The sequence below is a fragment of the Psammomys obesus genome, unplaced genomic scaffold (assembly GCF_907164565.1).
Source record: "Psammomys obesus unplaced genomic scaffold, mPsaObe1.curated_primary_1811, whole genome shotgun sequence".
In the NCBI taxonomy this organism is placed as follows: Eukaryota; Metazoa; Chordata; class Mammalia; order Rodentia; family Muridae; genus Psammomys; species Psammomys obesus.
In genome coordinates, this window is record NW_026596051.1 from 16051907 (window position 1) to 16075550 (window position 23644).

The 23644-nt window shown below is 42.6% G+C and overlaps 1 protein-coding gene across 1 annotated transcript; it reads left to right on the top strand.

Annotated features, from left to right (window-relative positions):
* The first annotated feature begins 4404 nt into the window (after nt 1-4404).
* On the top strand, nt 4405-22421 carry Drg1 (developmentally regulated GTP binding protein 1). Its single transcript, XM_055623814.1, has 9 exons — nt 4405-4522; nt 5772-5895; nt 8696-8871; nt 13679-13748; nt 16129-16298; nt 19027-19157; nt 20343-20510; nt 20730-20852; nt 21967-22421. Exons 1-9 carry the CDS (start codon nt 4481-4483, stop codon nt 22064-22066), a joined length of 1104 nt encoding a protein of 367 aa, XP_055479789.1. The 5' UTR covers nt 4405-4480; the 3' UTR covers nt 22067-22421.
* Nucleotides 22422-23644: the final 1223 nt, after the last annotated feature.

Sequence of the window (23644 nt, forward strand, 5' to 3'; positions counted from 1 at the left end):
GTCCACTTGAAAGAACAGCCAGTGTTCTTAACCACTGAGCCATCGCTCCTGTCCCCTCACATCATTTTTTTTTTTTTTATCATGCTGATTTGGAAAAAAAAAATTAGTAGTTATGTTCAACATGAGAACTGAACTCACGTGGCAGGGCCAAGCACCTGGAGCAAACTTCCTGAGACAGGGAGAGAAGCACTCGGACAAGATCAAGCAGGCATTTCACTGCCCCAGAACAGGGCAGAAGGATGCTAAGAATCAAGGCAGGAGGCATGCCTGCCCTGGAGGCCAGGGGCCTGCCTCGTCACTGCTCTGTTGCTGTGAAGAGACACCGTATGCATCTGTGTACCTTGTATGTACCTGTGCTCAAGGAGGCCAGAAGACAACAATGGTCAGATCCCCTGGAACTGGAGTTACACATGGTTATGAGCCCATATGTGGGGTCCTGGGAATGGAACCAGGGTCCTCTGCCAGAGCAGCAAGTGTAGGCCTGGGGAAAGGGCTCAGTGGGTAAGGTTAAGAGCTTTGTCTGCTCTTCCAAAGGACCAGAATTCAATTCCCAGTACCCACAAGGCAGCTCACAACTGTCTGTAACTCCAGTTACAGACTCCCCCACAAGGGATTTGATACCCTCATACCAGTGCACATAACATAAAGTTAAAAAAAATTATTTGAAAAAAAAAGCAAGTGCTATGGTTGATTGATTGCTCCATCCCATATATATATATATATATGACCGTAAGAATCAGACACCTGTGAATAGTTGGCCAGATGGGCCTGACGACACGTCACGCTCAGAGAAAATCTGGAGCACATGAACTGCAGCCTGGGCTACCCAAGACCTTGTCTCACAAAAACAGCCAAAACCCCAAGCCAAAAAGTACTCAAGGAAACTTAAACATCTAAAGAAAATTGCAGTTAGTTTATAACAGAGTCTCCTGGCGAGATGGACAGTGGTGGCACCACCTTTTCTCCCAGCACTCAGGAGGCAGAGGCAGGAGGGTGGTCTACAGAGAAAGTTCTAGAACAGCTAGGGCTACGCAGAGAACCTCTGTCTTGGACCCCACCCCGACTCCACCTCCAAAAAATAATATATAATATATAACTTACATATATATATATATATCTCCTACCAAAAATGAAGCTTCTTTCTTTTTCTGCTTTTGCTTATTTTTTATTTTTGAGATGAGGTCACATGTAACATAGGCAACACTTGAACTCCTGGTTCTCCTGCCTCCGTCTGATCTTCCTGCCTCCACTTTCCCAAGTGCTGAAATTATAGCTGTGTTACCGCATCTGACACAAGCACTTTATTTGAGATAATCTATCCTGGAACTCACTATGTAGCCCAGACTAGCTCCAAACCCACAGCAATCCATCTGCCTCAGTCTCCCAAGTGCTAAAATTACAGGTGTGAGCTACCACACCCAACATCCCAGCTGTATTTTTGTTCTTTGGCAAAACAGGCTCTCCCTGTAACAAGCAACTGATACAGAGTGGACCTGGGCTATGGCTGTAAAGAACTGAATTTCAGGACTAGACTTGCTCCTGATTTGCATACTTAATAACGTTAGAGACAGTATCTGATTCACTCTCTGTTGTCCCAGACCTGTCACAGGGCCAGGCACCATCAGAGCTCAGTAAATGATACACTGGATGAGTACGATGGCCACCCGACACTGTGAAGGTGAATATTACCATTTGGCACACCATGGACAGTGTGTTCTAGCAACAAAATGGCTAACTGAGCTGCAGGCCTTATGTGACAGATTTGTTCCCTTGAAGCCTCCTCACAGGGCAGTGATGCCTTAATACTGTCATCCAGCTGACTTCACAAGCACTAGGTTAGGAAGGGCTGCTGATTTGATTTTATCTGTCTTTTAAGATTGATCTTTGATCACGCCCCTTTCCAGCTGGACTTCCTGCTTCTTCTTCCCTTCTCCATTACTAATGGTGCTGGATCAAGTTACCTCATTATTCCTTAATTTATTTATGAAAAGGCTGAGGTTAAAGAAAAGAAACAAACCCCGGGGATCCTTCAGGAAATTTCTGTGAAAGCTTTTCTTTCCCTTTCCCCTCCCTTCAGTCAGATACAATTTCTCACTGTTACCCTTGGCGAGCTGGAATAGCTTTTATATACAAACTTAAATCAACCTTTTCTGGGCTGGGTGGAGGCCATCTGTGTGGGCTAAGCCTGTTCTGTCCATTCCCTGCGGGTTAATCTATCAACCAGAAGTCACCTACACAGGGTAAGCGGCTTTCAGAACAGCACAGCAACAATCCTGGGCATGCTGGTTACCTTCCATAAAACACCTGAAGAAGTGTTTTTAAAATTTAAATTTTATTACTACAGTAATTATGGGTACATCAGTATCATGTGAAATGGAAACACAGAAATATGGAGCATGCCAGTGGATGGCTCACTGCATAATGCTGCCTTCTGACAAGCCTGAGGATCCAAGTTTGATTCCTGGGGCCCACACTGTATTCTGACCTCCACATGAGCACAAACCTCCAGAGACAGGGGCTTGCTCTTCCAGAGGACCCAGGTTCAATTCCCAGCACCCACATGGCAGCTTACAATTCTTTCACACCAATGCACATAAATATTGTATGTATTATATGTCTACATATAGACATATGATTTTTTTTTAAGTTTAAAGGGAAAATAGAACCAAGCAAAATAAGCTAAAAAAAATAAAAATAAAAAAATAAAAGTATCCCAGTACTCAAGAGGCAGAGGCAGGTAGATCTCTGTGAGTTTGTGGCCAGCCTGGCCAGCAAGTTCCAGGACACACAGAGAAACCATGTCTCCAAAAAAGAGAGAGAGAGAAACCCTGTCTCAAAAACAAAACAAAACAAAAAAGCCAAAACAAACAAACAAGCAAACAAAGTAGAACCAAAGGTGAAAGGTGGGCCAGGAGTGGTGGTGATGTTCTCCTTCAACCACAGCACTGAGACAGACCACCTGGTGAGTTCCAGGCCAGCCTGGTCTACATAAGGAGTTTCAGGTCATCCAAAGTTACAGTGAGGTATCAGAAAATCCCACTAGCCACTTCCCCAAAGCCCCCCCCCCAAAAAAAAAAAAAACAGTTACACAACAACAAGGTGAAAGGCTCCCTTTATGTCCTTCATCTCATCCCACCCATAAGAGACTGGGTTCAGATTTAAATTTCATGAGTCGCTAGCATCACAGGAAGAATTTTGCTTTAGGACGCATTCATTCGTTCTTTTCTCTCTTTTTCTTAAGACAGGGTTTTTCTGTGTAGTCTTGACTGTCCTAGAATTCACTCTGAAGATCAGGCTGGCTTTGAACTCACAGAATCTGCCTGCCTCTGCTTCCCAAATGCTGGGATTAAAGGCCTATGACATAACTGCCTACCTTATTTGCTTTTCCGAGAATGTATTTTCTGGCCTGGTGTTTGGCAGTCAAGTGCTTGCCTTGAACGCAGGAGACACTAGGCTCCATCAGCACCACGAAACAGAATGTTCCTTTACTATGCTCTCTAAGTGAACTTCTAACAAGCCTCACAAGGTTCTGTTTGCCATCCTAGGAGCCCGGGACACTCAGTACATTTCAGTAGCTGTATTTCTGTTTTACAGGACAGAGATGTTTTTATATTTATCTGTTCCCTTCTTACGAGTGTTCACATAATTCCCAATTTTTCAACATTAACAGCTGTCGCAAGTAACGGTTTTCTCTGGAGTTCCTCATTCAACCCATGCATTAACTGTGGCTTCTTTTTTTGTCCGTCTAACAAGCTCTGGACATTATTCTTCCAGTCAAGACCACGCGCGCACACTTCAGTGCCCGTAATCCTTTTTATTCACTTATTCTCTTCTAATGAGTGTTAACATAATTTCCAGTTTTACAACATCACAGCTGTTGCAAGTAACGGTTCTTTCTGGAGTTCCTTATTCAGTCCACGCATTGTGGCTCGTTGGGTGCCACCCTCATTTTCTCGGGGCTCCTGGTAAACAAAGGATCCCTCAAAACTGCTTTTGTCGACTCCCACCCCGAGAGGCTGAAGACCGGGTTCTCGACAACCAAGGAAGCTGAGGTCACAGAGGCATCTCTCCAGGCGAGGAAAGGGGGCCCAAAGCACGCACTTTGCTGGGCGCCGGGTCTAGGTCTCTTGCGGCGCGCACGCTCCCCAGGAAGCCGACCCGGCGAGCGCAAGTCCGGCGGGGTGGGGCCGAGCTGCGCGCGACCCTCGGCGCGCTCCGGGAGGCCGGCCCGAGCGACCGCTCTGGTCACCACGGCCGCGGGCTCTATGACACCGCTCTGGCTGGAGGACCAGGGAGGAGTCGGCGGAGGAGGCGGAGACCGCCCGGGCCCGCGAGCGTCGGCGCGGACCTCTCGCGGAGATGTGCCGCGAGAACTAGCAAGTCCCGCGCTTGCGCACTGCGGCGTTGGCCTGTGGCGCGGTCGGAGCGTATGGGAATCTAGCAAGTGGGAAGGCCAGCGCGGCCTCGAGCCCTCGCCACCATGAGCGGGACCTTAGCGAAGATCGCGGAGATCGAGGCCGAGGTAAAGGGCGCCGTTGGCGCTTCCCTCCCAGCCCTAGCATCACGTCCCGGGCGGTGCCGCTGCTTCGATGTACAATCCGCGTCGTCAGGGCCCTGTCTCCGCCGCGGTGCCACCAGCTCCCTCAGTCCCAAGTTTGCACCAGCTCAGCCCGTGACGCCTCTCCCCGGGCCTGGGCCCCTGCCTTCTAGTAGCCAATTCCGTCTCCCTCCTGCTGGCCCGTCGCGCTCTGCTCTGCATCTCACATCTCGTGTCCCGCACCCAGCCCTTGGCCGGTACTCGCTCTGGTATTCGGCGCATGTCTCGATATTATTTCTGCTTCTCTTGCTTTTCTCTGAGCCACACTGACTTCTGTTCCAGACTCCGTGACCTGATCATGTATTTTAAGGTCTTGTCTCGTTATTCCTTGCCTACTCGTCACCCTAACCCTGAGGATCCCCCTGTGCACGTCATTGATCGTGGCGGTAAAATCTGGAAGTAAATTGATTCTACCCGCATAGTGTGTGAGGCCTGTGAAGTTCAGGGCTTTTTAAAGTTAGTAAAGTAGTGACTTTGTTTTAGACCAGGTACAGTAGAAACGAACGAGCGGATGGATTTTAGTTCCATCTGTGGACTGACTTTGGTCCTGCCACTCTGGGCCTCATTTGTTTCTTCTGTGGTGAGGAAAATGAGGTGGATGGATCTATCTATCTATCGTGGGAGATCATTGCATAATTTACAGGAATCATTTGCCCTACTGTCATATGGGTTCTGGGATTGAGTTTAGGTCCCCAGGCTTGGCAGCAAGTGCACTTATTCTTTGAGCCTGTCTGATAGATCCCCCGCCCTCTTTTTTTTTTTTTTTTTTCTTTTTCTTGAGACAGGGTTTCTACATACCTCTGGAAATTCTGGAACCCACTGTGTCGATCAGGCTGGTCTTGAACTCAGAGATTCGCCTAAGCCTTCAGAGTGCTGGAATTAGCCAGGCTTGAATCGATGATAGATCCGATCTCTCTCTCCCTCTCCCTCTCCTCTTCCTTTTCTTGCTACATGTACGTGTGAAGGTGTCAGATCCCCTGGAATTGTAATTACAGGCAAGTATGAGCTGCCATGTGGGTGCTGGGAATTGAACTCAGGTCCCCTGGAAAAGCATCTGGTGCTCTTAATAGCGGAGCCACCTCTCTAGGCCCTGCTCTCAACTTTTGAGAGCATTCAGGATTTTTTTATCCTTCTGAAATGCTGCAGAGTTATGGCTGTGATTCTTCCTTTGTAGATGGCTCGGACTCAGAAGAACAAAGCTACAGCACATCACCTTGGGCTGCTTAAGGCTCGACTTGCTAAGCTTCGAAGAGAACTCATTACTCCAAAAGGTGGCGGCGGTGGTGGGCCCGGAGAAGGTTTGTGGTTCCATGTAATATGGCTGTACATATAAGATGTATGTGTAGTTTTTATTAAACTAATGTAAATATGTAGTCTATGTGTGTTGTATATTCATGTGCCTATAAATGTTTTTCCTTTCAAGACAAGGTCTTACTATATACCTCTTGACTGTCCTGGAACTCACCATATAGTCTAAGTTGGCCTTGAACTCACAGATCAACCTGCCTCTGCCTCCAGCCCTGGGATTAAAGGCATGCATCACTATGCCTGGCTTTTGTGAATGTTTTTATGTGCCTGGGAAGGCCAGGCGTTACTGCTGTATGTTTATTATGTTTATTTATTTACTTTTTTTTTTTTTTTTTTTAATTGAGGTAGGCTCTTGCTGATCCTGGAGCTCACCAATTCAGCTAGACTAGCTTATTCATCAAGCTCTGGAGATCTGCCAGATGACTTTACAGGTGTGTGTAGTTGTTGCCAGCCTTTTTTACATGGGTGCTAAGAATCCACAATCAAGACCTCATGGACTGATACTGATCCACCTCCCTAGCCTCATTATTTTTAAACATTTAATATTTATTAGCTTTTTATGTATAAAACTTTCAGCTAGACAGTGGTGGCCTTTGCTTTTAGTCCATGTATTCAAGAGGCAAAGGCAGGCAGATATTTGAATTCAAGGCTAACCTGGCCTACAGAGTGAGTTCTGGAAAAGCCAGGGCTACACAGATAAACCCTGTCTCAAAAAACAACAAAACTCATCAAAATAAATTTCCATTTTCCGAGCCTATCATCATCATTATTATTATTATTTGATGGTGCTGGGAATCAGTCCCAGGACCTCATACATGCTTGGCCAATGTTGTATTACTGTTTTCAGACCCTAAGTCCAAGATTTTCCTTATATATTATTGTTGTAGCACTGAGGCTTGACTGTAGTACGTTGTGGGTGTTAGGCGGGTCTTCTACCACTGAGTCAAGTTCTTAAGCCTGAAATAATTGAATTATATATATTTTAATTTTGTGGTTTCAGAGACAACTGAATATATATAAGTGAGCAGTTTTATTTATATCATATGCCAATCGAAAACAGATTTATTGAAATATGTAAACCTATAGCTTTAAATATAAAGTTAAATAAGGTTAAAATAAGTAAAGAAACTGATGCAAAGAGGTTAGAGTATGAAAGTAGAAATAGTAAGTTGAGGCTAAGAGAGATAAAATCAGGACTTGAAGGAATGCTGTATATCTTGCGTACTTGCTAACAAAGGCCCACAAACTTCTAGTCCCAGTGCAAGAAAGGAAGAGACAGAAGGGTTCCTTGGGCTTTTTTTTTTTTTTTTTTTTAAGATTTATTTATTATGTATACAATGTTTTGCCTGCATGTACAGATGCACACCAGAAGAGGGCACCAGGTTTCATTATAGATGGTTGGGAGCCACCATGTGGGTGCTGGAAATTGAACTCAGGACCTCTGGAAAACAAGCAGTGCTCTTAACCTCTGAGCCATCTCTCCAGCCCCCTCTTTGGGCTTTTTGTCTAACAGTGTAGCTGAAGGTGAGCTCCAGGTCTCAAAAGATAAGATGGAAATTGGTTCAGGAAAACATGTGATGTCAACCGCTGGCTTGTACATACAGGGGCGCACATGCACCCCTGTAATCACAGTATTCAGGGTACTGAAGGAGGAGGATTTTTCAAAATAACCTTATCACACTATTCCCAGGGATAAGATAAAATCCAAACCAGAGTTAAACGTGGAGCTCCACATTTGCACCCTCTCTTTTTTGTGTTTTTGATTTGATTGATACAGTGTCTTGGTTTAGTAGACTAAGCTGCTGTTGAACTCTCCAAGTGCTGTCTACCTCTGCTTCTGGAGTGCTGGAATTAAAAGTATGTACCACCAAGCCTGGTCTTACTTGTTTTGATGTCTGTAACAATATTTAAATTTATATTAAATAAACATTTAAAAATATATATACTTTTATGTCCCAGGCATGATGGCATATTCCTTTAATCCTAGCAGATATCTGTGAGACAGAGCTACATAGTAAGACCCTATTTCAAAACCCTAAAATAAGAAATTTATATAATGTATATATATATATGTGTTTACTTGTTTGTATGGGCACCAGTGCTTTCAGAGGCCAGAAGAAGGAATCAAATCCCTTGGAGCTGCACTGATACTCTGAGAACCAAGTTTGCGTCCTTTGCAAGAGCAGCAAAGACCCATCTTCAACCCCTGTGTTATTGGGGGTAGGGGTCGAGGGGTGTTTTGCCTATATGTATATCTATCTTTGTATCATATTTGTGAAGTGCCCCTGGAGGCCAGAAGAGCATATTGGATCCATCAAGTCCCCTGGGACTGGGGTTACAGATCCTTTGGAGATGCCTTGTGAGTACAGAGGGTTAAGTCTGGTTCTCTGCAAGAGCAGTCCGTGCGCTAGCCCATGTTTTAGGTATTTGAGAGAGGATCTCAGATATTCCAAGCTGACTGCCAAACTTCTGATCCTCCTGCTTTTTACCTCCCAAGTACTGTGATTACAGGCATGCCCCACCATACCTGGCTAACTGTCATTTTTTGGATGAATCATTTTGTAATCCTTGGGCCTTAAACATTGTACTAAAAACTTGTAATTTAAGTGATAAAGAATTATATTATTTTAATCAAGTACTGCATTAAGTTGAATTGTGAATTTCATGCTTGAGTTCTATTTTAGAAGTAAACCACAGAGAAACAGACCAACAAAAATATGAGAGGAATTAGGTGAGTTGTAATATGGCCAAGGATCATGCCTGTCTTTTTGATGTTTATTCCTGTTCTAGGTTTTGATGTGGCTAAGACAGGTGATGCTCGAATTGGATTTGTGGGTTTTCCATCTGTGGGGAAGTCAACTCTGCTAAGTAACCTAGCAGGAGTTTATTCTGAAGTGGCAGCCTACGAATTTACTACTTTGACCACTGTGCCTGGTGTCATCAGATATAAAGGTGCCAAGATCCAGGTAAGATTTGCAGTTAAGAAAAGGGAAGAGGGGCTGGAGAGATGGCTCAGAGGTCAAGAGAGTTGTCTGCTCTTCCAGAGGTCCTGGGTTCAATTCCCAGCAGCCACATGGTGGCTCACAGCCATCTATGATGAGATCTGGTGCCCTCTTCTGACATCCAGGCAGAACACTGTATACGTAATAAATAAATTAAAAAAAAAAAAGAAAAGGGAAGAAATCCCTTGTTTCCATTCATTTAAAAGCACTTTTTGCTAGGCCATGGTGGTGCACGCTTTTAATCCCAGCACTGAGGAGGCAGAGACAGTGGATCTCAGTGAGTTTTGAGGCCAGCCTGGTCTACAAAGTGAGTCTAGGACAACCAAGACTATACAGAGAAACCCGGTCACGAAAAACCAAAAAAAGCAGCAGCACTTTATTAGCAGCCCACTGTATGTCAGGCCTGTGTTTTTATTTAGTATGCTTCTCATATCTGTCCTCCCCCCACCCCCACCCCCCTTTTGAGACAGTGTTTCTCTGTGTAGCCTTGGCTGTTCTGGACTTGCTTGGTAGGCCAGACCTCAAAGTCAGAGAAATTTGCCTGCCTCTGCCTCCCAGAGTGATGGGGTCACGGGGGTGTGCCATTGCACCTGGCCAGCAGTTGCTGCATATAACAAAGCAATACAGTAAAGTATGGCTTATGAAAATATATGAAAAAAGGGACAACTTTTTCATCTGATGAGACAAGGTTTTATGTCCAGAGTGACTTTGGGAAGTGTGTCTTTTTTGAGAAAAAGTCAAGTAGTAAAAGTTGGCCTTGAAATCTAGGTTTGTTCTTGCCTCAGCCTGTAAAGTGCTAGAATTACAGGTGTGATACATGACAACTGAGTTATCAGTGTCTTGAAGTTAGTGTATGTCTTAGTCGGGGTTCTTGCTGCAGTGAAACACCATGACCAGAAAGAAAGTTGGGGAAGAAAGAGTTTATTTTGTTTACACTTCCACGTTGTAGCCCATCACTGAAGGCAATCAGGGCGGAAACCTGGAGGCAGGTGCTAGTGTAGAGGCCTCGGAGGTGTGCTACTTACTGGCTTGCCCCCATGGCTTCCTTAGCTTGCTTTCTTACAGAACGTAGGACCTGCCCAGGGTTATCACCACCTACAATGGGCTGGACCCCCTCCATCAATCACTAAATAAGAAAATGCCCTGCAGTTGGGTCTCATGGAGGCATTTTCTCAATTGGGATTTCCTCCTTTCAGAGAATTCCAGCTTGTGTTAAGTTGACATAAGACTAGCCAGCGCAGTATAGAAAAATTAAATAAGTGTGGTTAAGACAGCTATCACATCCCAGTGCTGTGGAGGCAGAGGCAGGCAGATCTAAGTTTGAGGCCAGCAGGTTCTTCATATTGAGTTCAAGATAGCCAGGGCTATGTAGACAGACTCTTTCTCCAAAATAAAAGATGTTTAATCAAAACAGCTGTACTGGTACATACTTACGATGATTTGATGTCAGGTGGAAATGATGGCAATGATTTCTGGAAAGGTAAGGTAGGTTTGGGCTGAATTTATAAAGGGCTTTTGTGTATCTGTTAAGGAAGCTGAGTTTTATCCATATAAGACTTGCACATTCAAGTTCTATATTTTAAGTGTCTGTGTGCAAGGTTGGTTCTCTTGTGGGTTCTGGATTGAACACAATTGGTCAGGATTACTTGACAAATGCTTTTACCTGCTGAGTTAGCTCACTGGCCCTGTATTTTAAAATTTTCCCTCTCTCTCCTTTTTTAGTTTAGTGTAAAAAATAATGGGTTTAGCTGGGCGAGGTGGCCCACACCTGAGAGCCAGAGGCAGGTGGATCTCTGTGAGTTTGAGGCCAGCCTGGTCGGTCTACAAAGCGAGTTCAGGACAGCCAAGGTTACACAGAGAAACTTTGTCTTGAGAAACCAAAATAAAATAATGGGTTTTATTTTTGCATTGTTGTATGTGCATGTCATTATACTTTTTTCTCTACCCCGCTCTCTGTCCTTCTGTCTTCCAGCTCGTTTCATTTCCCTCCTTAGTTAATCCTCATTTCTGCTTTTTTCCCCCCATATGTACTCTTTTGCCCTCTTGATTTCCACCCCTTCCTCCCCACCCACAATTTTTTTTTACCTTTCCTGTTTTTTTGTTTGTTTGTTTTTCAAGACAGTCTTTCTCTGTGTTGCCTTGGCTGTCCTGGACACTCTGTAGAGCAGGCTGGCCTGGAACTCACAGCAGTCTGCCTTTTTCTCTGCCTCCTGAGTGCTGGGATTAGAGGTGTGCACCACCACAGCTGGATCCCTTTCTGTCTTTCTAGTTTTGTGGCTCTCATAAATGATCACAAAGACAGTCAAAAATTCTAAATCTACTTTTTTTTTTTGTATATGAGAGAAAACAAAGTATTTGGTCTGACTCTAGTGTACTTCTCTTAACGTTTTTCCAGTTGCATGTATTTTCCTGCCAGTTTTCTGATTTTATTTTGTGACAGTATAAAATTCTATTTTGTATAATGAGACAGGGTTTCTCTGGGTACCTCTGACTGTCCTGACCTCACTTTGTAGACTAGGTTGGCCTCTAACTTAGGTATTTGCCTGGTTCTGTTTTGATTAAAGGTGTGTGCCACATGCCTGGTGTCACTTGTTAGGTGAGCACGAACTTTTTGTTTAACTTGAGTTTTGTTAAAACAAGTCTCATATAGCCAGGCTGGCCTCAGATTCAATTTATAGCTAATGATGACCTTGAAACTCCTGATTCGAGGAGGAGCTGTGATCATAAGCCTGTGTCACTATGTGTGGCCTTACAACACCTTCCATGACATATATAGTGCATATATTGGAAGTTAATTTGTTTTTGTTTTCTTCTATCCCTGGCTGTTCTGGAACTCACTCTGTAGGTCAGGCAGGCCTCAAACTCAGGAGGTCTGCCTCTACCTCCTGAGTGCTGAGATTAAAAATGTGTGCCATCACTCCCAACAAAGTTAACATCTGATATAATTATATAACAATTATCAGAAATATTAGTGCAGTAATAGTCATTAAGCAGTGGACTTTAATAGAATTTTCCTTTTTCACAGCAGTGTCTTTGCACCAGACACTGTGGAAGTTAATATTCGTTGAGAAACAGTCTTGTTATTTTGTCAAGAATACTGCAGAAATTATGTTGTTATCTTAGTTCTTATCATGGAACGTATGTACATATGTGCACTTATCTGTGTGTGATGGAGAGATCAGAATGTTTTCTTTTTTTAAGATTTATTTATTATTTATACAACATTCTGCCTGCACACCAGATCTTACTATAGATGGTTGTGAGCCACCATGTGGATGCTGGAAATTGAACTCAGGACCTTTGGAAGAGCAGCCAGAGCTCTTAACTTCTGAGCCATCTCTCCAGCTCCGAATGTTTTCCTCTTATGCTCTCCACTTTAATTTTTTAAAAGAGTTTTTTAAAATCATTTTTTATTAATTTTTTTTTTTTTTTTTTTTTTTTAATTTTTGAGACAGGGTTTCTCTGTGTAGCTCTGGCTGTCCTGGACTCTTTGTAAATCAGGCTGGCCTTGAACTCATAGAGATTTACCTGCTTCTGCCTCCCAAGTTCTGGAATTAAAGGTGTGTGCCGCCATATCCAGCTTCTGGGGATCTGATTTCAGTCCTCATGATTTTGTGAAGATGCTTTACTCACTGAACTTTCTCCGTAGCACTTTGTTGGGCATTTTCAATGAATACATGAATAACCTGACATTTAGTACATGCTAAGGAAAATAACATTCACATAGTCACTTGTGAGGAAGTTTGGATTTGATAAAATAGGTATGTTGGCACTTGTAATTCCAGGGCTTAGGAAGTAGAGGTAGAAGGTTCAGAAGTTCAAGGTCATTCTCAGGTACACACTGAGTTCAGGAATGTCTTGGGTTCCTTGATACTCTGGGATCTCAAGCATGTGTGTGTGTGGGGGGAGGAAGGTTGTCTCTGACTTAACAGGGCTAGATGAGTAACTATCCCAATGAGGCAAGAAGGAATTCTGGTTCATTACGACTCAGTAGCCTAATTTAAAGATTTATGTATTTTATGTACATGGATGTTTTTCTGCATGGACATCTACACATAAGAAGAGGGTGGGATTCCATGAGACTGCAGGTATAGACAATTGTGAGCTACTATGCTAGTTTTATGAATTGAACTCAGGACCTCTGGAAAAATAGGCAATGCTCATAACTGCTATTTCTCCAGCCTCTGGTTCAGACATCTAGAGTCTGATGCCAGGAAGTTTATTTTATGCACATTTAAATACAGTGCAGTTTGGAAAAACATTCCCTGGTGTAACACAGTTCCCTGTGCATAAGAGGTATAATTACATAGAAATTCTTCTTAGAAAAGTACATGTTCCCTTTTCCATGAAGGTGGATTCCAGAGATAAGATATATGTGTTATCTTAAGGGTTTAGGGAAAGATTTGGTGTGGTCTCAGTCATACAGATAGCATAGAGGTCACAGTTCTACATATGGGAGCTTGGTATGGCCTAGCCCTACAGATAGCACAAAGATCACGTAGGCTGTTAGCCACCTCCATTCCCAGCCTTTGGGGTGGAAAACAGGTTATCTAACTTTTCATTTGAAAAGACAACTCTGTTTAACGTTCCTGGTTTCCCTAGTGCTGTCTGAGTGCAAGGACCTTTGTGCTCCTACCACAAAGAAAGGTTGTATTTAGTTCTCATAAATTTTGGATACCAGAAAAAATGGTAGTATCCAAAGAGGACACTTGTCAGTGTGATTGGTCTATTCAGATTTATAATCATTTCCTTCTGTTTCCCATTCTTGCAGCTCCTGGATCTCCCAGGTATTATTGAAGGTGCCAAGGATGGGAAAGGTAGAGGCCGTCAAGTCATTGCAGGTCAGTGGTCCAGGGCTACCGTCTGGGGATATCACACATGAATAGCTTATGTTGGATAACACTGTTTCAGTTACTCATTCCCTGTAAGTTCTGGATATTGCAGATGTCATCTTCATTAACTTTTTTTCAGTGTTTCTTTGTTTAGTAGAAATCCTTAATTTTGATAGATTGTAATTTGCCTTAAACATTTTTTTAGATTTGTTTTATATGAGCTGTTTATAAGTAGTGCTTTGTCTGCATGTATATGTGCCTAGTACCTGGGGAGGGCAGAAGGGGTGGTTATATCCCCTTGAACTGGAGTTCATAAGTACCTTCTAGTTCTGGTGGTCAAACTCAGGTCCTGAGCCTTGAAGGTTCTGTTTTATAAATTCTTAAGTTGTGTGTGTGTCAGTGTTTTGTTTGTATGCATGTATAGGTCAGAAGAGTGCATTGGATCCTTTGGTTCTGGAATTATGGATGGTTTTGAGTGCTAGGAACCAAACCTTAGGTCCTTTGCTAGAACAATAAGTACTTTCAATCATTGAGTGTTCTCTCCAGCCCTGGGACTTAATATTCCTAATATTTATAATGCTTTTCGTTGTTTGACAATATGTCATATAAAAAATTAAAAGGAAAAAAAGATTTATTTTGGCTTACTGTTGCAAGAGATATCTAATATGTCAGGGAAGACCTAACAGCATCTTGCTGTTGGTTAAGAGAGAGGTGGATGGAAAGAGAAAGAGGATGAGGGAGGGAACAGTGTAAATGACCAATTAATACATGAAAAGATTCAAAATTGTCATTGCCACCATTGAGAGAAGTCATAAATACTAATTAGTAACACCACTGAAGTGTTTGGGAGTTTTTATTCACTGCTGATGGAAATACAAGCTGACATAAACACTTGGACATCTGTTTAACAGTTTCTAATCACCTACATTTGTGATATGATGAAAAAATTTTACTGATACTTATCTAGGAAAAATGAATACGTACCCACAGAAAGACTTCTACATGACTGTTTATAGCATACTTAAATTATACTTCCAAATTAAAAAAAATAATACATATGTCCCCCCATAGGGGAGTAGCAGGAAATGAATTACTGCTCAGTATAAAACAGACAAATTACTGATACTTATGTAATGTTGTTGAATGTTAAAAAGTGCTACAATAAAAGATTTCATTTTATTTCATTTATTTGGAATTCTAAAATGTTCAAACTACCTAGAGTGATAGAAAGTAGAAAAGTAGTTGGCAAGAAATAAGAGTGGTCTAAAACGGGCATGGTGGTGCATGCCTGTAATCCCATCACTCTGGGAGGCAGAGGCGGGCGGATCTCTGTGAGTTTGAGGCCAGCCTGGTCTACAAAGTGAGTCCAGGACAGCCAAGACTACACAGAGAAAGCATTTTTCAAAAAAAACAAAGCGGTGGGGAGGGAGAAGTGGTCTAAAGCTGCAACTTTCAGGGTGATAGGAATTTTCTATATATTGACTGACTTATTTTTGACAGTTTCACTTAGCCTCGTTGACTTTAATGCGTAATGGAAGCTGAGGGCTACCGGATCTTGCTGGTATTGCAAGTGTCTGTCACCATACCTATTTTAACTATATTGTCACTATCTCTGTCTTAACTGCTGTCATGATTATATCATTAAATTATCTGCTAAACAGTTACAATTTGTTTTTGTAAATTTCTATTCAATATGGTTGGTTAAATTATGTTAATTGAGGGCTGAAGAAGATGACTCAGAGCCTGGGCTGGACTTGCAGAGGATCCAGGTGTGGTTTTTCAGTGCCCACATGGCAGCTTACAGCCCTCTGTGTCTCCAGTTTCTGGGGATCCTTTGGCTTTTGGAGGTATTCAGGCAAACACTCATACACATTAAAAAAAACAAAAGCATAATGTAATTATTTTAGAGTTTGTACCTTAAAAAATGTTTCTAAACTTATTTGTAGTTTATTATTTGGTGTATGTCTTTAGTTTGATTGTCTTACTCATACATAAAAGATGGGCCACGGGCTGGAGAGATGGCTCAGAGGTTAAGAGCACTGGCTGCTCTTCCAGGGGTTCTGAGTTCAATTCCCAGCACCCACATGTTGGCTCCCAACCATCTATAATGAAATCCTGTACCCTCTTCTGGCTTGCAGGCATACATGCAGGCAGAATAATGTATAAATAATAAATCTTAAAAAAAAAAGATAGGCCAGTTTTCTGAGTTTGATGACTTATGACATATATTGCAAATTGTTAGCTAGTATAAATCTTTGGGAACCTTAATGATTTTATCTGTATATAACACAGAAACCATCGAAGTCAGGGGCTAGCTAGAAATACCTCTGTTCGAGTGTTTGAGTGAAGGCTGTGTGTATTCATCTTAGGGTGTCATTTTTACCCCCAGTGGCCCGCACTTGTAATTTGATCTTGATTGTTCTGGATGTCCTAAAACCTTTGGGACATAAGAAGATAATTGAAAATGAGTTGGAAGGCTTTGGGATTCGCTTGAACAGCAAACCCCCCAACATTGGCTTTAAGAAGAAAGACAAGGGAGGCATTAATCTCACAGCCACTGTAAGTGGGGAAGGTGACATGGGGTAGACTCTTAACTGAAGGGATTGGAGTGAAAAGTGGATTCAAGTGTGGAAAATTGATAATTTGGGAATTTTCTGGCTTTTTGCTGTCTATATTCAGTGACCTTTTAATGACTGATAAGAAAGACAAGGTTAGGACAGGAGTCATTCTCAGATTTACTTTTTCAACTTTATTTCTTCTTTTTGGTTCTCTACCTAGGGTGGTACAGACATTTGGAACAATATTACCATGAAGTAGTTGCCAATATCCTGTGCTTTCACTTATTTAACATGAATTTATAAAGCACTACTCAGAGGCCAAGTGCTTGTTTTAAGCACTGGACATGGACATGTAAAGGGGAGGAGGATGGAGAGGAAGGCACAAAGTACTCAAGAACACTCATTTTGAATAAATGAACAATTAACAAGGAAAATATAGTATATTAGATCATAAGCTTGAGATCAAGAGTAAAATAGGGAACACTAAGGAGGCTTTATTTGTTTCCCCACCTCCCAGATGTTTTATGTACTGCTGCTCCTGTTTCTGCCTCTTGAGATCTAGGGTGACAGGTGTCCCATTGTGCCTGGTTTCTGAGGATTGAATTCAGGGCTTTGTGCATCCTAGCTAAGTATTCTACCAATTTAACTACTGCCCCTTTCTTTGCAGCTCCTTGCTCCTTGCTGGGGCATTCCTTAAGAGAAATATTCACTGAGGTGATATGAGGGTGTCAACCATGTGAATATTTTGGGGAAGAGTGTTCGATGGAGGGGAAGTGCCAAATGCAAGTTCCTGAGGTAGAGCTATGAAAAATAGAGTAAACAAGACCTTGAATAATAGGTAGAAGTGAACTCAGCATAGGTTCGGTCATTTCTTATATTCTGACCCATGGAATAATCTTGATTGACTTAAGTATTTTTAAAAAGACTTCATATTTATGTGTATGAGTGTTTTGCCTGCATATATGTATATCACGTGTAGTGCCTGAGGAGACCAAAAGCTGGATTAAATCCCCTGGAGTTACAGACAGTTGTGAGCTGCCATGTGTGCGTTGGGAGCAAGAGCTCTTAACTGGTGAGCCATCTCTCCAGCCCCGAGTTCTATTTTGTAGTGTTTTGAGACAAGATCTTTATTTATATACCAATCTGGCCGCCAATTTGGTATGTTTCCAAGGCTGCCCTTGAATTCCTAATCCTCTTTCCACATCTTAAGTGTCAGAGTCAGAGGCATATGATATCACACCTGATTTTTGGACTTACGTTCTAATGGAATCCTAATAAGTTTTTGTGTTGAATTGGTTTAAGAGCTACAATGAAGGAACCATGTAAGAGGTTATTACAAGATTCTGTGAAGAATTGGTGATTTGTCATGTAGTGGCGTATTCCTACAATTTCAGCAGTTTGAAAGTGGAGGCAGAAGCCAGGCACGGCGTTGCATACCTATAATCCCAGCGCTCAGGGAAGCAGAGGCACAAAGTTAATGGGACGATCAGGATCGTGCATTTGAGATTCTAATAGATATCTCAGTGCTTCTCAGGAATACCTTCGAGGAATGTTCTAGACTGGAGATTTAAGTTTGGTGATAGCTTTAAAACCAGCAGTCCAGATGATATCACTAAGGACAGAAATATAAGAAGAAAATTTAAGACACAGTAGGAGAAGGAAAACTGAAGAAAAAAACTGGAGACTGTTAGAGACCAAATTAAAAAAATGTTGCAGATAGAAAGGGAGTAGTTTTATCAAATAGTGCAGTTTTTTTTTTAACTTAATTTTATTTTTATCAGTATGAAGGTGTCAAATCTCTTGAAACTGGAGTTACAGACAGTTGTGAGCTGCCATGTGGGTGCTGGGAGTTGAACTCGGGTCGTTTGGAAGAGCAGACAGTGCTCTTAACCACTGAGGCATTTCTCCAGCCCCAAATATTGCAGTTTTGGTCAGTGAATTAAGGTCTGAGATTTTTCTGAGAGTTCAGATTAACATAGGTGTAAATGTACTTTCCCAAAAGATCTCCCCTTTGGTTTTGTCATAATATTTAATATTTATGTCTTTGAATTAGTGTAGCTCTTGTTGGTAGCTCTATTAAGTGGCTTGTTTTACCAAGGTGGTTGTTAGGTTGATATTGAAATTAGGACTCTGCCCTAATGACCTATTTTAATTATCTCATTAAAGAGGATGTCATGAATTACTGTCACATTCTGAGATAATGATTATAGGACTTGAATGTATAAATTAAGGAGAATGGGCTAGGATACAGGGCACAAGTTAGAGCATTACACACCTGCTTATCAGGTGAAAACATTTTTTTAGTTATATTTTACTGTAAATTAGTTTTTGTCATCCAGGGCAATGTACTGAGTTTAAATTTTAGCTATAACTTTGCAGGTTCAGGGCTGGGGCTATAGCTCAGTAGGTAGGCATGCACAAAGCCCTGGGTTGACTTTATAGTACCATATTAACAGAGCATGGTATTGCGAGCCTCTGATCCAGGCACTTGGGAGTTATAACTAGGAGGATCAGGATCGTTCTTGCCTACTTGGTGAGTTTGAAATCAGCCTGAAAAAGAAAGGCATGTGGAGGCTGGGCATGGTGGTGCATACCTTTAGTTCCAGCACCCAGGCAGAGGCAGGTTGATCTCTATAAGTTACAGGCCAGCCAGAGCTATATCCTAAGACCCTGTCTCCTCAGAAAGGAAGGTTCTCCCTGATGTGTCTTTGTTTACTCTGTCTACTCAGTGCCCTCAGAGTGAACTGGATGCTGAGACGGTGAAGAGCATTCTGGCTGAATACAAAATCCATAATGCCGATGTGACTTTGCGTAGTGATGCCACAGCTGATGACCTCATTGATGTGGTAGAAGGAAACAGGTACTTAGTGTGTCTTTTTGGCTGCGTTTGAAGCTTGTGAGGGAAACAGACTCCCTCCAGGTCATGGATCTGGAAGATGTGGGTCAAGCCAACCCCAGCTGTGCTCTTATGCTGCTGCCTTACAGTGGGGCCTTGGTTCTGCTGTCACCTGTGGGCTGGTCGTCATTTCTAACTTCTCTTGCTCTGCAGTTTGGTTAATAATTGTGACATTCCCTTTTTCAGTTATTTGCCGTGATCTATGCTGCCTCTTACGCTCTGTCAAGTGGTGGTTGAAGAGGGGTTCAATCTGCTCTCCATTTGAGTAGTCATATAGATGATTCTGCAGAAGTCAGAAAGCACCAAGATTTGTCTCTTCCGTACATCCTAACTGTATATGCCTGGAACCTTGCTTTATGAAACAAACATTATTACTGTTCGTTAGCTCTTGAATGATTTAAACAATTTTGTTGAAATTATTCCTAACGTTTACACAGAATCTTAGTTGTTTTTTTGTGTTTTTTTGAAGAATTTGACTTTAACTGAAAACAAATAACTGCCTATGAGTTGGGCATTTTACAAGTGAAATGACTAAAGTCTAAGAAGTTGCAACTTGTCTAATTAATAGTAATCTTAGCTGTGATAGTGATTAGACACGAGGAGTATAAGTTTGCTAATGATATACTTTAAAAAGGTTTAAAGGCACACACCTTTAATACAAGCAGGCACATCTCTTGGGTTTTGAGGACACTGTGATCTACAGAATGAGTTCCAGGACAGCCAGGCAACACAGAGAAACCCTATCTCAAAAAAACGAAAAATGTGAAAAGTCTAGTATTTAAAAATTATCATGAGCTGGAACTATAACTCAGTGCTACCCTACCGTGCACAAGGCACAGCTTGATACTCAGCACTGACTGGAAAGAAAGAAAGGATGGCGTTAGAAATTGTACATATATCTTTTGGATGGAGGGATGGAGACAGAAACTCACTATCTGTCCTGGAACTCAACTATGTAGATCAGGCTTACCCTGAACTTCTGGTGATCCACATTCCTCCATTCCTCTGCCTTCCAGGGCTAGGATTGCAGGCATGTGTCATGCTTGTTTTTGAGAGCCTCTGATTTAGGACTTAAGTGAAGAAGTGCTGGGAGTATTCACTCTGTTTTGTCAGCAATCCAAGTTAAGAACATCTCTTCTCCTTCCCTAGAGTTTATATCCCGTGTATCTATGTATTAAATAAGATTGATCAGATCTCCATTGAGGAATTGGATATCATCTATAAGGTGCCTCACTGTGTACCCATTTCTGCTCATCACCGATGGAATTTTGACGACCTGTTAGAGAAGATCTGGGACTATCTGAAACTAGTGAGAATGTGAGTTTTAATGATGACTTCTGGGGATCATAAACCAAATGTCTCTCTTCTGCAGATAGAAGTAAAGTGCTTCCTGTAAACTGCTGGTCATATGGAGGGCTCTGTTCTCAGAGTGGAGATCATCCTGGCCTGATCTCAGAGGTGATAGGGGTTGATCTGCGTTCTGCACACGCACACTTTTAAGAAGGCAGCAACCCTTGTGTTTTGTCTTTGTTCTAGTTACACCAAACCCAAAGGCCAGTTACCAGATTACACCTCTCCGGTGGTGCTGCCCTATTCAAGGACCACGGTGGAAGATTTTTGCATGAAGATTCACAAAAACCTTATCAAAGAATTTAAATAGTAAGCATCGTGGCCATGTGGTGCCTCCTTTCCCTTTGAGTTTCTGACTCCCTAACAGTAGTAGTTCTTAGAGGAAGATTAAACAGACCAGGTTAACAGCGAGGCTTCTGATGCCATTTCTTCATCTCCGTCTCTCTGTTTTTGTGATTAGACAGGGCCCCTCGATGTAGCCTTGGCTGGCCTGGAACTAGTTTTGTAGACCAGGCTGGTTTGGGTTTTTTTGTTGTCTTTTTTTTTGTTTTCCTAGACAGAGTTTCTCTCTGTAGCCTTGGCTATCCTGCACTTGCTTTGTAGACCAGGCTGGCCTCAAACTCACAGAGATCTGCCTGCCTTTGTCTCACAGAGTACAGGCGCACCACTTTGCCCGGCTTCTCAGTGTCTTCTTACAGCCATGCCTGCCTAATTGGAGCGAGAATGGTTCCAGTAGCCTCTTCAGTTCAGAACTGTTGGAACATAGGTTCTTGCCTTGCCCTCATTAATTGACCTTCCCTTTGGCAGATAACAGTTTTAGGGACTGGGGAGATGGCTCAGTGGATAACAGTGCTTGCATTGAAAGCAAGAAGATCTGAGTTCAAATCCCTGGCTTTGATGTAAATACTGTGCATGGCCTAAATGCCTGTAAGCCCAGCATTGTGAGTTAGAGATAGGTGGATGCTGCAGACTTGCTGACCAGCTAGCCTTGGAGAAGTTGTAAGTGCACTTAACTTCTCGGGCACCTCTCCAGGCACTGCTTTCTTTTTCCTTTTTGAGAAAGGGTTTCACTATACCAGCCTTGGCTGTCCTGGAACTCAAAGAGATCCACCTGCCTCTGCCTCCTGAGAGCTGGGAATAAAGATGTATGCCACTCTTGGGTCAGCCTTTTTTTTTTTTTTTCATTTTGATTGTATATGGAATGAGAGCAATCCTGTGACTTCTAAAAGCATTTGTCATCGTGTGTCAAAATCCAGTGTGCTACAATGCTTCAGAAGTGGCTCTGTCCTGGTTTGTTTGGAAGAGGGCTTTTATCTGTTGTCTGTTGAGAACCAGATGCTAAATCTGTAAGTCTGGCACCTCAGCAGCTAGAGCGGAAGCTGCTTGTTACTGCTATTGACTGTCTTTATCCCTTTCCATACAGTGCTTTGGTCTGGGGTCTCTCTGTGAAACACAATCCTCAGAAAGTGGGGAAAGACCATACGCTGGAAGATGAGGACGTCATTCAGATTGTGAAGAAGTGAAACCTTGTTCCCACCTGCTGACCAGGCACACCAGTTCCTTATGACCAAGTACTCTCCTCAACCCCTTCTGTCTTTGGCAGCCACTGGATTGGGAATCAGGGATGGATATGAAGACTTCCAAACTGGAACATTACTGGTCTTTTTTTTCCCCCCTCTTTGAGATAGGGTCTAATGTATTTCAGGCTGGCCTTGAACTCTTTGTATCTGAGGCTTGCCTAGAATTCCGTATTCAATAGCACCCATCTCCCACGTGCTGGCTTACCACTGTCCACCTGTAACACCTCAGCAATATCACCTTTACTACGTTGGTGTCACTTCTATTGAACTGTATAAAAAAACCCAGGTGGGCCCATTAGCCTTGTGTCATTCATTGTCAGATTTGCTGTGGGATGAGCTGAATGAGGAAACACCTGTTTGCACAGGGAGGCAGCTGCAGAGTATGACATAAAGAATGTGACATGTAATATCCTTTGTGATGCGTGGTAATGAGAGGCTCTTTGACTTGGGATTGGTTTTCTGCCTCTTAAATGGTCTTTTCTCAGGACGATGAAGAGGAAGGCTAAGATAAGGCTCAGTGCTTATTTCCTCCAGTGCTGGTCTGTATTGGAAGACTATCATGTATAGATAGCAGTTGAGTGGACTGCTGTGTAACAATGGGACAATTGCTGGTATTAAGAGGTAGGTTTCCGAAGTTGCTTAGCACAGTGTCAGTCATATAAAGTACCCAGTTCATGTATTTTGGTTCATGTCCCTCAGCCCTTTTTTCCTTTTCTTGGTTTTTTTGAGACAGGGTTTCTCTGTGTAGTTTGGCTGTCCTCGAACTCACTCTATAGACCAGGCTGGCCTCCAACTCTGATCCACCTGCCTCTGCCTCCTGAGTGCCGGGATTAAAGGCGTGCCCCACCATTTTCCAGCTGGAAGATTATTTTAATGTATTGTGCAGGGATGATAGAGGATAACAAGGATAGGTTTGTAAGAGAACAAAATTTGCTTCTGTCTTCAAAGGAGATGAGCCTTTAGCAGTCTATGAGGAAAGGTGGGCTTACCCACACTTTCCTCAGGGCTTGCCCTGTTGCCTTAGAGTTAGCTCTTTTTTTTTTTTTTTTTCCTGAGCTTAGCATGGTTGCTGGATTCAGGTAGGCCTTTTTTGCCTGAGGTAGTTGCTTTTCAGAATACAGACTGGTGTGTCACAGGGACATTGTCTGATAGGCTATATGATTGAAAGCCTATCCCAACACTACAAGGAAGAATTAGCTTTCAGAGCTGTGGAATTTCCAGCTAGGTCTGCTCTCCAATGAGAGCCTGTTGAGAATTTTAGAATCCTCAGGCCAAGCAAGGAAGATTGATTTTGTTTAAATATTTAACACTTCAAGATTCTGAAGAGAGAAGGTAATCTAAATCCTGTGCAAGAAGCCCTCAATGTTTTTTGAAGAGGCCTTGAGTCCATCGTTCAGTACCTTTCTCCCCACAACACCCTCACCTGTCCCCTGCCCAGTTTCTAGCCCTACAGGATTTGAGAAGCTTTATTTCAGCCTGGTGTGGCCTTCCAGTATTTGGAAAGGTAAAGGCAAGAGTGTT

Bases quoted from the DNA above. Each gene is read 5' to 3' on its own strand.
- Drg1 (XM_055623814.1), top strand. From the start codon at position 4,481: ATGAGCGGGACCTTAGCGAAGATCGCGGAGATCGAGGCCGAG. The intron at 4,523-5,771 runs GTAAAGGGCGCC...CTTCCTTTGTAG, and splicing joins TCGCGGAGATCGAGGCCGAG to ATGGCTCGGACTCAGAAGAA. The intron at 13,749-16,128 runs GTCAGTGGTCCA...TTTTACCCCCAG, and splicing joins AGGCCGTCAAGTCATTGCAG to TGGCCCGCACTTGTAATTTG.